General features: G+C 34.5%; 1 protein-coding gene across 1 annotated transcript; it reads left to right on the top strand.

The window, feature by feature from the left end:
* Window positions 1-7,966: 7,966 nt before the first annotated feature.
* LOC104899736 (hypothetical protein) lies at window positions 7,967-10,030 on the top strand. The gene is made up of 2 exons (XM_010686992.4): window positions 7,967-8,507; window positions 9,056-10,030. The coding sequence occupies exon 2, from the start codon at window positions 9,068-9,070 to the stop codon at window positions 9,551-9,553; it is 486 nt and encodes a 161-aa protein (XP_010685294.1). The 5' UTR covers window positions 7,967-8,507; window positions 9,056-9,067; the 3' UTR covers window positions 9,554-10,030.
* The last annotated feature ends 3,209 nt before the right edge of the window (window positions 10,031-13,239 follow it).

Consider the following 13,239-nt stretch of genomic DNA (forward strand, 5'->3'; position numbering starts at 1 on the left):
AATACGATAGAGTTTTGTGCGCTTTTACATTCTTAGAGCATATAGAGTCGTATATTGCATCTTACATGTGCATTCATAATTTTAGCATGAAAACAAATATTTTTAAAATCTTTGTAAGTTTCGGGACGAAACTTCTTTTAAGGGGGTAGACTGTAATACCCCGTATTTTAGGCATTTATTGAGATTATTTAAAACAATTTTAAATTTTATCTTCAAAACTCATTTTAAACTATTTTAAAACACATTGGAGGGAATCATTTGGAGGGAAATATAGTTTAATTTTAAAGGTTATTTTAGTAATTTTTAACAATAGTTGCTCTTGTCATTATCTTATTTATTTAATTAGTTATTTAAAACAAATATTTGATAAATAATTTTATAAATCCAAAATTCATTTTTGGGTAATAAAATTAGATCATACATTTTAGTATGTAATTTTCGGATTTTTTTTAAGTGTTGTTTTGAAAAATCGATTCTTTTAAATAAAACCGAACACTTTAAATATTTAAAATATTTTTGTTAAATCTTATAAAATCAGATTTTTATGAGATTTATATTGAGTTAGAAAGTATGGGATTTTAATTGATTTTGGAAGATTTAACAATCTCTTTAAAATCAAACAAAATTGATTTTAGGAAAGAATTTTTACAAATAAAGGGAAGAGTTTTTTTTAAAAAAAAAAAAAATAAATAAATTTTGCTGCATCTACAACTGCTGCACGGCAGCTTTGTAGATTTGCAAAATATTTTTAAATTCTTTTGCCCTAATTTTAATAATTTAGGAAAGTTTTACCTCTTTTCTACCCTAGTTTACACTATAAATACCCTCTAATCCTTCACTTTCTCTTCACCAAAAAAAATATTGAGAGTTCCTTATAAAGTTTTCCCTAAAGTGAGTGGTCTCTTTGAGTAGTTTTAGTTTTCACCGAGGAGTTTTAGCGGGAGGTTTTGTAAGTACTCTATTTTTTTTAAAGTTGTTGTCATTCCTAGTTTTTGATCTTTTTGAGTTTTATAAAAACATGTTTTAATTGTTTGAGCATGAATCATGTCTATAATTAGTTAGTTTAGCATAATTTTCTTTTAGAGTTCATATATTGTTCATCGTTTTGATTAGAACTAGTTTATAATTAATAGGAGGATTTCGTTCGTGAACATTCCCTTACTAGTTGTATTTCTTGTTTCGTGAATTATCAAGGTACTTTTACGTGGCTTGATCTTTAATTATTATGTATACATTAGTTATGTGTGTTTTAGTATAAATTATATGAATTGTATATGCAATTGGTTTAACAAACCTTCTTATCATTTAGGCTAGATAAAATTAAAGCTTGTATTTTCTCTTGCTTTGTTGAGTCGTAGATATGCTAAACCAACCAAATATTGTTTTGTTTGTTTTAGAAAAGTAAATAAAAAATAAATCAGTTTGCATGTATAATCCATTTTTTTTATGAAGGAATCCACTTTTGCAAATCAGTGGCTTTGAGTAACTCAAAAATATTAGCATGAGTTTTAGTTTTAAAAGTTTAAATTATCTTTTTTTTAATTCCCTATAATTAAGTTTGTTTATCATAATTCTTTATTTGAATTAAAGGAAAGGTTTACCCCTACGTTATTCTTATTACAATTACCCCTTGGCTTTGTTCAAGAAGTTTCTTCCAAGTCCACTAGTTGGCATTAAGGTTACTCCAATGTCTTTGTATTCATAAAGGTATACTAGCTTGGGGGGTGTGCACACTTAGGATCCGCGGATCAAGGAAAGGGGTTTAAGTTAAGTTCTTATATTATTAATTTCCACTTTTAGTAGAATTATTAAAGGAGATATATTCTTTGTGTAAGTGAATTTTAATAATGGATTGATCTTATCTTTTGTTATACTAGAATTGTGAAATAAAGCATGTTTATGAAAGTATGTGAATTATATATTTACAAGTTTACAAGTCTTGCACGTAATTGTACTCAGTATTTCAACTGACTCGTATTTCCTATTTGTTTTGGCTTTGCCCTACTTTCCTTACGAGGAGTAGTTGCAGGTCTATTGATGATTCATGATGCATGGGAGGAACCTTTTGGGATCAGTAGAATTAGATCACTATTTTAGTAGTCTTTAGACTTTTCATATTAGTATTGTGGTTTTTGAATAATAATATTATTTTATAAATAAAGTTAGAAGTTTCCGTTGCATATTTTGTATCAAGTTATAGTATTGCCAAAATATATTTATATTTGGTGGTAATACCCTTAAGTTTCTCCAAGTATTTTACGAAAGTATAAGTTTTTAAAGTGGAGAAATTTGGGGGTGTTACAGTGCCACTCGATCAGACCCGGGAGGGAAGATGCAACAGGGGTTAATAGCAGAGCGCCCGATCACATCGGGCTGAGTCGTCCGATCGGGTGTAACAGCAAACTACGACTGGCGATCCTCGCCCGATCGGGCTCGTGTCTGAAATCTGCTTGGCCAAATTGGCCGCCCAACCCGATCTGACGGTGGTTATTTTGACGCGGAAACGCTTTTTTCTAAGTTGGGTTATAAATAGGTTTAACCTAATGCGTTTATAAGAATTATTCATTATTATTCACACATTCAAGAGAGAAAAGGCTAGAGAGGGGTCTTGTAGAGCTTTTGTAATATTTTCTAGAACATTCATCGATTCCTAGTGCATATTCGTGGTTTTTCTCTCAGTTCTTCGGTTTCCACGTTAAAAGTTGTCTTGTGTCTTTTTTTTTGCTTTCGTTATTTTGTTATTCTATTATATATTGTTTGATATTACTTGCTAGATTGATAATCAATAGGAGTTACCGCTACAACAAAGCTCACTAACATTCAATAGAGGGAATTAATCGACATGACTGTGTACTTATTGAGAGAAACTCAATCTGACCAAATTAATTCTACTTGCACGAATTTGCCACAATTAATTTACAAATTTTATCATACACTCAAGTGTACCACGATAGTATACTCATAGATATTTTTTGCTAACCTGAATGTATGATGAATGAACGCTAAGTAATTATAGTCATATTAGACTACCCCTAATAGGTAAATTTTCATAATCTTTTTCAATAGTTCAACATTGACATATATTTTCTGTTAATTAGGGTAACTTTCACTGTTTAAAGTAAAAGCTTACAGTTGTTCTGTTATAGGGTAAAATCGGGAAAGGGAGATCTGAAACCTGTTTTTTTTTATCACAATTCACAAGCATCATATCAAGGAGCCAATTCAACTTTGCAAAACATTTAGCCAAAAGAGCTAATAGAAAAACGCCACTTAAATGATTTTAATCAAAATTCCCAATTCACGATTTTGTCTCTAGTAAGTTGACATGCATATTTGAGATACTTCTTCCACAATTATCCTAATTTCATTGGCACGTTATTCCACTATCAGTTTTATTTTTATATTTCCATAATTTCCACCATACAATCTCATTCCTACTCAGCAAACAAAGTAGAGACAAACCTCGGTGAAAGAACATCACAATAATAATAAAATTAAAATTATAAAAATCTAAATGAAAAAAAATTGTAGAAAAGGAATGAAACTCCAATACGATAATGCACAGCTGGCAGTCTACTGATAAACGGCCAACATTCAGTGCCAGCATAAATGCTGATGTAGATTTGTTTTTATTTTGCTTTTTCATAAATTTTAAATACTTTTACTTTTTTTTTAAATAAGGATTAAATACTTTACACAGACAACCATAAATCCGAAAGAGTTGATAATAAGCATTAAATACATTTTTAAAATTTTGATTTAGCAATTTATGACAAAACTACTCACTACCCTATGTTATTTTTTTACGGTAATCTACGCTACTAATATATATTTATTACTTAATATTTTCTTTTAAACTTATATTAAAGATTGTCTATATCGGCTATCGCTGCAAAAAAACAAGTCCGCCTATATCGTTGTCAATAAAAAAAGATTGCCTTTACCATTTTCCTAATAGCAAGTCTTGTCTAACACTGTCTTATCATAAAATTAGTGTAAATCCACCTCAATTCGTTCTTTAAAAAGGCATTTTTGTAAGTTAAAAGGGTTATTATATGAATCAGAGAAAGCACTTTGAAATAATGCTAGACCCCATCTTCTAAAAGAGTTTATTTGTATCACGATTAGAATTTTTCCGTGACTGATCTTGGCGTCTGATTTGATCTAAACTTTTCTGTTTTGGTCTGTTCTGAACTTTTTTTTTCCGATTATTCTTATTATTATTAACGTCCAAGAAATTATTATTATTATTATTATTATTATTATTATTATTATTATTATTATTATTATTAAGCAATTGCAATCTTTTTGTCAATATTATTAAAATTTACAACTCCAACACAAATCTAATAAACGAGTTGTGTCATGTTGACCCATTTACTTAAAACGTGTCACAAATTTTAACCCGAATTCATTTATTTCGTGTTGAGTTCTAGTCGTATTGTCGTGTCATGTAATTTCTTACATACTGATAATAATAATAAAAACAATAATAATAATAATAATAATAATAATAATAATAATAATAATAATAATAATAATAATATAATAATAATAATAATAATAATTGGTCAAAAGGGACCTTAGAATTTTTTGTTTTTGCGAGAAGGGACCTTAAAAAAAAAGTTGGCATTTAAAGGCCAAACAGCAAAAAATATTGTGACGAAGGACCTTACCACGGTTCCGACGTTGACCAATCTTTTCAGGCATTGACTTGCCTCAATTTCTAAATGACACTCCCTAACTTTATAACTGCACTCCATCTAAATACCAAAAGCAGACCAACTCCCTGTCACTTGAACTCCTTTATTTCTCCCTCTCTCTTTCTCTCTCCAAAATTTGAAAACCACCATTAATGATGGTGTGCTGCTGAATATTGAAAGCCATCCAACTGATTAATTGCAACTGGCAAGTTCACTATACTATCCTTTATTAAAGTTTTCATCTTTAATCTCTTCATTGCACTAACACAAAACTGTTCGAAAATGGGAAAAAGCAGAGCAAAGCAGCGTAGCAGAGCAATGGTATTTGGGGTACAAAGAAGCAGATATAAGTGGGAAATTAGGAGGGAAAAATTTGTCAAAGTAGGGCAAAAAAAGAGGGAAAAATTAGAATAGGAGTGCCATTTAGAAATTGAGGCAAGTCAATGCCTGAAAAGATTGGTCAACGTCGGAAACCGGTGGTAAGGTCCTTCGTCACAATATTTTTTGTTGTTTGGTCTTTAAATGCCAACTTTGTTTTAAGGTCCCTTCTCGCAAAAACTAAAAATTCTAAGGTCCCTTTTGACAAATTATCCTAATAATAATAATAATAATAATAATAATAATAATGAGGAAAATTTGCCAAAAAAAACCTTTTATAAGTTCATTTTTGCGGAAAAAACCTTTAATATATAAAGCATTTTTTGCGAAAGCAAACCAAAATTAATTTTTTTTTGCGAAAACAAACCAAAATCAAGATTATTTTTGCAAGATGAAACCTAGCCACCGCTACCAGCAGCCCCCAATCCTCCCTACACCCCCTCAGGCGGCACCCCCACCCCCCTTCGCCCCTACCCTCTCTCCTCGCCAGGGATGGGCATGGGTCCAAGACCCGGCCCGGACCCTGATGGACCCGACCCTAAATTAAGCGTCTGGGTCCAACTTTTTCAGACCCTTAGGGTCCGGGTCTGGGTCCAAGCAATTTTTTGAGGGTCCGGGTCTGGGTCATGATATTTTAGACCCAGACCCGACCCTAGACCCTAAACATATGTAATATATAAATTTTAACCTTTTTTATTTTTTTTAAAAAAACTGATTTTCTAAATGAGTAAATCAGTAAATCCTAAAAGCCTAAACTAACAGTTTAACACCAAAAGAGTGAGAATGTGAGACGCCTCAATTACTCTCGGCTCCCGCAGTCACGCCGGTTTCCTTCGACTTCGCCGCTGGTTTCCTTCGACTTCGCCGCTGGTTTCCTTCGACTTCGCCGCCGGTTTCCTTCGACTTCGCCGCCGATTTCCTTCGACTTTGCCACCGATTCACGCTGCTCAGGCAACGCCAGTTATTTCTCTTTAATTTTTTCAGTTTTTTTTTTATTTCTCTCTGATTCTTCGATCCTTTTCGTTGTTTTTTCGAACACTTTTTGCATGCAACTGTTAATTTCACTCTTTGAAGTGCGAACTGATTTGTTTCTCTGATTTATTTGTTAAATTTCAAATTGATTTGTTTGTCGAACTGATTTATTTCATTTGAAATATGGTATTTGTTTGTTTCAAACTGATTTGTTTCATTGTTTGTTTTGTTTTTCAGTTTATGTATGAATTTCAGTCTTGATATTTCGTTTGAGTTGAATTTGTAGAAAATTAGGGTTAAAAAATTGAAAATTTGGCAAAATAAAGAAAATTTAGGCTTGGACCCTCTAGACCCTCCAGACCCTAAGGGTTTGGGTAAGGGTCCAATTTTTTCAGACCCTTAGGGTCCGGGTCCGGGTTTGTAAAAAAAATTAGGGTCCGGGTCTAAGGTCCGGCCAGACCCGACCCTTGCCCATCCCTACTCCTCTCTATTCTTCCCTCCTTCACCCCTCTCCCCTCTCCTCTCCCTTCGTGCACCCCCCAACCACTGCGCCACCCAGAACATCCCCCACTGCTACGCCACCCAGAACCCGTCCCCCCACTGTTGCGCCACCCAGAAACAATGGTTTTCGTTCTTGATAGCCTCCGTTTCATTTGTGGTGGTAGTGGGTTTCGTGGTGATGGTGGGGTATTTCATGAAGTTATGGTCATGTGATGGTGGTGGGTTCAGATTTTCTGGGTTGGGGAGGGGGAAGCTGCTGGGTGATGGGGTGGGTTGCAGTGGGGGGGGGGGATGGACGAAGGGAGAGGAGAAGGGGGATGGAAGGAAGAAGGGAGAGGGTAGGAGCGAAGGGGGTGGGGGTGCAGCCTGATGGGGTGGAGGGAGGGGTTGGGGGCTGCTGGTGGGGGTGGGGTGGGGTGGGGTGGGATGCAGTTGGTGGGGGTTGGGCTAGTGGTGGTCAACGCCGGAAATTCTATGGTCAACACCGAAAAATGATACTCCCTTTGTTTTTTTTAGATGTAACATTGGACTTTTCACATTTGCCGAGGCACAACTTTGACCGATAATATCTCCAATTGTATAAAAGTAAAAATTATAAAAAATATATATTTGGAAAGTGTATACCGTGACGAATCAAACAAGATCCACATGACTATATTTTTTCTTATGTATAAATAACAATTAGTGGTCAAAGTGTATTGGATGAATAGTGCCCAAAGTCAATATGTTACATCTAAAAAAAAACGGAGGGAGTACTAAGTTTGTTTTCGCAAAAAAAATATTTGATTTTGGTTTGTTTTCGCAAAAAATGCTTTATAACGTTTTTTTTTTTTGCAAAAATGAACTCGTAAAAGGTTTTTTTGGCAAATTTTCCTAATAATAATAATTACAATATTTAGAAAAAGAATAAATCAACAAATCTATTAAAAAAAATTCCCAATTTTTATATTATCTTACGACGTGACAATCTAAGGCCTGAATTTTCCTGATATAATATGATCTGAATTTTTCTGATTTGATCCGATTTGCTTTGATTAGGTCTGCTCTGCTTTGCATCGAGTTTTTCTAATATGATCTGAATTTTTCTGATCTGATCAAATCTGAAATAAGCACTAAAATCCTTAAATAAATTGAAAAGCACATAGCCTCATTTAGAACAACAAATTATCTATGTCATACTATTAATCATAATAAAACGGTTTTATATGAGACTTCAAATTTTTGTGATTTATTTTGGTACCCACTCTTTCTTATTAGTATAATAATGTTTCTCCCTCCCCTCAAAAAAAAAAAATTTCCCCCCTCCCCTAAAAAAAAAAAGTTTCCCCCTCCCCTCAAAAAAAAATGTTTCATCCCTCAATGATTGGACCCCCCTCATTTCTCCCCATCAATAAAAACCCCAACCACGTCCCTTAATCAACTCCCCCTTCTCTCTCCCCCTTGCCCACTTTCTCTCTCTAAAATCTCCCCCCTTTCCTACTTTCTCTCCCTAACCTTTCTCATCATATATCTACTTTGCTAGTGGAGAATTTTGTGGAGGAGAAAAACTATCACATATATTCAAAGCAAAATTCCATCTTTTCTCTTAATTATTTATCCGCCACTCTGTTTTCCTTTGGTGTTTTCTCTCTCCAATCATCCCCAGAAAAAAGTCATCTACTGAGTTGATTGAAGAGAGATTTAAGTTCTCTGACAGATTCCCAGTTTTGTTTGGATATATAGAGAAATAAAAACTTCATAATAAAAACTTTGGATATATAATGTTTTTGGAGTTCGAATTCTTCCTATGTGACGAAGAAAAAGTTGAAGGAGAGTGGGAGAAAGAACGATAGATAAATCATCAAAATCTTTTACATTTCCACAAAACCCGCAAAAAAATTCGGCAGAAATCTTTCAGAACGAAGCTCCAAATTCTAACAACTTCGAATAATTGGTCAACTTTTTCTTGTGCAGGTAAAATTTTTGGTCTATGTTACAATAATTCAACTACTTCGCCATAAATCTGATGATCAATAAAATTTGATGATATCGCTAAAGTTCATATCTTGATTTAATTCTTAATCAAACCCAGAAGTTGAAATCAATGTGATTTTCCTTTAATCAGAATTTATTGGTTATCAAGACTTAACTGGGCAAATGTAGTCATAAATCTCATATCTTTTTTCTCCTTTAAACCTGGATTTTAGTCAAAATTTGCTGTTATCTGAAGTTAATTTTCTGTTTTACCTTCAAATCTTGTTAATCTAATCACAACTTTACTCTAACTAAAAGTGTTACTCTAACCAAGTATTCTAATATCATTTTTGGTTAATCTAATATCAGTATCTGGGTTTTTCATTACTCCTGTTAAAAGTTTCAACTTTTTTCATCTGGGTTTTTATTGGTTTAATTCAAGAAACAAAAGTTCTCATCTAATAAGATCATTAATCTAGTAACATAGATCTTGATTTTGACTATCCAAACTAATAAATTTCTCATATTGATCTTGTTAAAATTTTCAGGGTTTTAATAGAATGTCAGCAACAATCATGAGTGAACCAATTGTAGTATCAACAACCCAACAAGATTCTTCAACATCAGCAGCTTCAATCCAAGCACAAAATGAAGTACAATTCATAAAATGTGAATGTTGTGGTTTAACAGAAGAATGCACCCTTGCTTATATTGAGAGGATCCGAGAAGGGTACATGGGTAAATGGGTATGTGGACTTTGCTCTGAAGCTGTTGAAAATGAAGTTGTTCGCTCCGAGAGCCTAATTAGCACCGAGGAGGCTCTCAATCGCCTTCTTAATGTTTGTAGGAGTTTTCGTTCATCATCTCCGCCTGCAGGCGGTGATCCGACTGTCCATCTCATCTCCGCAATGCGCCACATTCTCCGCCGGAGCCTTGATTGCCCGCGGGGTGGTCTTCGATCTACCCCCGCGAGCCCTACAAGGGATACCCTCGATCAGAGGCGCGCCATGCTCTCTAGGTCTGAGAGTTGCTTCGCGGAATTATGAGACAGAGGGAGTAATTATTAATCGCGGAGCTACACGACAGGGGAGTAATTATTATTATTATTATTATTAGATGGTTTAAGACCAAGCACATGGAGGAAGATTAACATGAAATAATTATGTTTGGGGAGGAAAGTTGGTGTGTGGCATAAGGAAATGTTGGGTTATGTTCTTGTCAATTGTACAAAATTGAGGTCCTAATGGAGGGAAATTGCGACTAAAAAAAAGTTAAAAATAAACTAAAAAATAAAAGAAGGAAACTTGGTGGTGCAAGTGAGTGATTGAAAGAATGGTAAAGATGATGAAAAGAGGGACTTAGAAGTCATCGTTTGCTTAGGAAGAATTGGCAAATTTCCTTTACTAGCAATAGCATTACCCCTCCCCTTAATTGTAGTTTTGCTTTATGCAATTTTGTGTACATAGTTATAAATATGACATAATATGTATGGCTTTTAATAAAATCATTTCCGGATTCTAAATTATTCGCCCGTTACTTTGAGAATTAGGTTCTTGCTAATTAGAAGCTAGATTGACCAACAATTTTATTCGCGATTTGATTTAATTTGTGTGTATAAACCTATTTATTTGGCGGGTCAGGTCAGCGCGAGTCAGGTGAGGGTCATGAGAGGGCCGCCTCAAAGGTTCAAATCGGGTCGGGTCAAAATGGGTTGCTGGTCGAGTCAAATGGGTTGCAGGTCGGTAAACGGGCAAGAAAAATAGTGAACGAAGAGACACAAAAGTGAGTATAATTGTATACCCATACATGGAATTATTATTTTTTGCAATATGTATTTAATTTTTCAAAATTACTAGAACTTATTAGTCCTATAATAATCCTCCTCATATTAAAACCTATTCAATAAAAACTCTTTAAACTTTGACCCTAACCTTTTAGCCATTGGGTTAGCCCGTCCAATAACCAATTCTATATGAAATATGGAACTATACTTCTTATATTTTTCAAATACATTATCATTTGTTCTTGTTCAAAACTTAAGAAAATATAATAGAGATATAAATTAAGGGGGAAAGTATATTCATGTGATAGGAACGAGAAAAGACAAACAAATCCTAAATAAGAAAAAAATATGTAAGTTTTTTTCATCCATATTTGGTAAGTGTTAAGGTGTTCAAGAAATAAGGATATTAACTATCTTCTTTTAATTTATGCAAATTGCACCCTTTAATAAGTGAAGGTGTTATTCTCAGTCATCCATAAACACAAAAATAAAAAAGTAACACTAAAATCTTACTTTGTCTTCCCATTAACAAGGTAAGATCTCCTCACTTTTTCTGTCAGTAACATGTTAATATAATCATAGCTTGCTTAACTTCAATGGTGCATAGTTTGGTTTTTTTTTTTTTTTTTTTTGAGTGAAGTAAGTGATTAAAATATAATTGTCGCTTTCTTATTTCAATTTTTTTATGAACTTATGAAATTGTCATATAAAATAGGGTAAAGGGGCGAGATTGTGTTTTCTTATAGTCAAAATATTCAAGTGATTATATGTTCGTACTAAATCCCGAATAAGAGACGAAGAGAGTGAAATTCTTTTCACAGGACATAGCCCTTCTTACACAGAGGGTTTGCATACAGTTGTTTTGATGGTGATGTACATTTGTTCTTTATTGAGACAATTGAACAGGCAGCTACAGAGTATCAACGCTTGAATTTTGGTAACATTATGTGAAATGTGGATACTACACACTAGGACAAAAAAACAAATCCTGTGGTTGCCAATCTGCTCCTCTAGAGTTAGAAAGATGGTCCTGTGAGTTACTGCCTACTGGTGACATTTTACTTTGGGGCTTGGAAGCATGTGTTCAGAATCTGCCAATGAAATCTTAGTAATATTTGTAATGTCAAACACTGCTTCACTTAAACATATTAATATTGTATATCTAAACCTTATAAACAGGTTGGTTGGATCAGGTTGGATCAGGTTTGAGTCAAATGACTTTTAATTGAAGTCATTTTCTCGGCCGAGGTTTTTTGGATTTGGGTTGGACAATACATCTTCAAGGAAGTATATAACCTTGTCTTGAAAACACCTACATAATATACATAGAAAATATCCAATTATAATGAATATTAGTTATTCAATGAATGATTGTTTGATTTAGATCTACATGATATACATAGAAAATATTCAATTATAATGAATATTAGTCAACCAAAGATTGTTTGGTTTAGAGATATTATACCCACATTGTGAATGTGTTTGAGAGGTTTTAAATTCTAATCACGCCACTATGATTCTTCAGAATGGGATTTTCATCATCTTTTCCCCCTTCCTGTTCCCATGGCCCTAATTTTGATCCAAGGGGGTTGTTACTCGTCAAATTTAACTACAAATAAGAACTCTAGGCCTAATAAAAGACGTTCCGCACCCAGGCCTAGACGTCTAGGCCTGACGTTTAGGCCATGCGTAGAACGTTGTGGCCGACGTTCCACCCCTTAACTATTTTTTTTTAAAAGGGGTGGAACATCTGTTCAGGATGCTCCTCCCATGGCCCAAACATACAGGCCAACCATTTGGGCCATGAGTGGAACCTCCTGGCCGGATGTTCCACCCCTTAAATAATTTCTTTTTGAAATTTGGGTGGTGAAGGAGGTGGCGGTGGGGTGGAGGTAGTGGTTTCAGAAAAGAAAAGAAAAAAAGGGTAAAGTTAAAAACATTTGATGGGGTTGGGGCTATTTTAAGAAGTTGTGGGACGATGTTTAGCATTCCAGAAAATTTTCATTACTCTATATTCTATGATTTTTCGAGTCGGACAAGTCAAAACTACCCGGTCATGTGAATCCACAAGCTAGGACGATATGATAAGAAGCTTTGTGAGAAGGGACCTTTTAATAATTTGGTTTTGAGCAGGGACCCAAAAAAATCAATTGCGAACAAGGACCTAATTACACACTTTTATTTGTTGTTTAGGACCCATGGTCATATTACGATAATGAAGTCAACTTTCCGGTGGTTTACTTACCATTTTCCCTCCTAAATCTCACGCGTGAGAGGCGCTCTCTCCCACTATCCTCCTTTCCCCCTCAATGACCATTTGCTCAAAATTCGCTCCTAGTAATCATGTGCGTTCTGTAGTTCACTCGAGATTCGTACCCAGAACGAATCCAAAGGGTCGGGTATGCGGACTATGTTTAGGGACAACTAAGTCGAAGTAGGGGACGGGATAGGTACGTTTTTTAGTAGGAAGCTATGTGCCCATCTGGTTTAATGAAATTTGAAAGGCCTAATTTCACATTCTAGGGTTTTAATTTTCGAAATTCCCAAAATTCTCTCTTAACTCACCAACTACGAAAAGTTAGAAGTCCTTGAAGTCTCGCCACCCGCCGGTCACCGGTCGTGACCGGTCGTCTCGGGTGTTAGCCGATCGTTTTTTCTTCTCCCTCGAAGTTCGAGCTTTTGAAGCAACTTAGCATATTGCCCCTCATTTTTTTTCTCCTTCGAAGTTCAAAATTCTTCTCGATTCTAGGGTTTCGAAGCAACTCTCGACTCTCGTCTGTTTTCTACTCTCACCGAAACGCCGGGATGAACTCTATACTCTCTTTTGAATTCTAGGGTTTTGTTCTCTAATTTTGTATCTTTGTTTTCTATTTTATTTGTTCTGTCCTTCTCCTTATTTCTTCGGTTCTCGCATGTATTTGATTGAGTCTTTGGGCTTTTTTGTTATTT

The sequence above is a fragment of the Beta vulgaris genome, chromosome 7 (assembly GCF_026745355.1).
Source record: "Beta vulgaris subsp. vulgaris cultivar EL10 chromosome 7, EL10.2, whole genome shotgun sequence".
NCBI lineage: Eukaryota > Viridiplantae > Streptophyta > Magnoliopsida > Caryophyllales > Amaranthaceae > Beta > Beta vulgaris.

Excerpts from the sequence above, each read along its gene's own strand:
- LOC104899736 (XM_010686992.4), top strand. The coding sequence starts at position 9,068 with ATGTCAGCAACAATCATGAGTGAACCAATTGTAGTATCAACAACCCAA.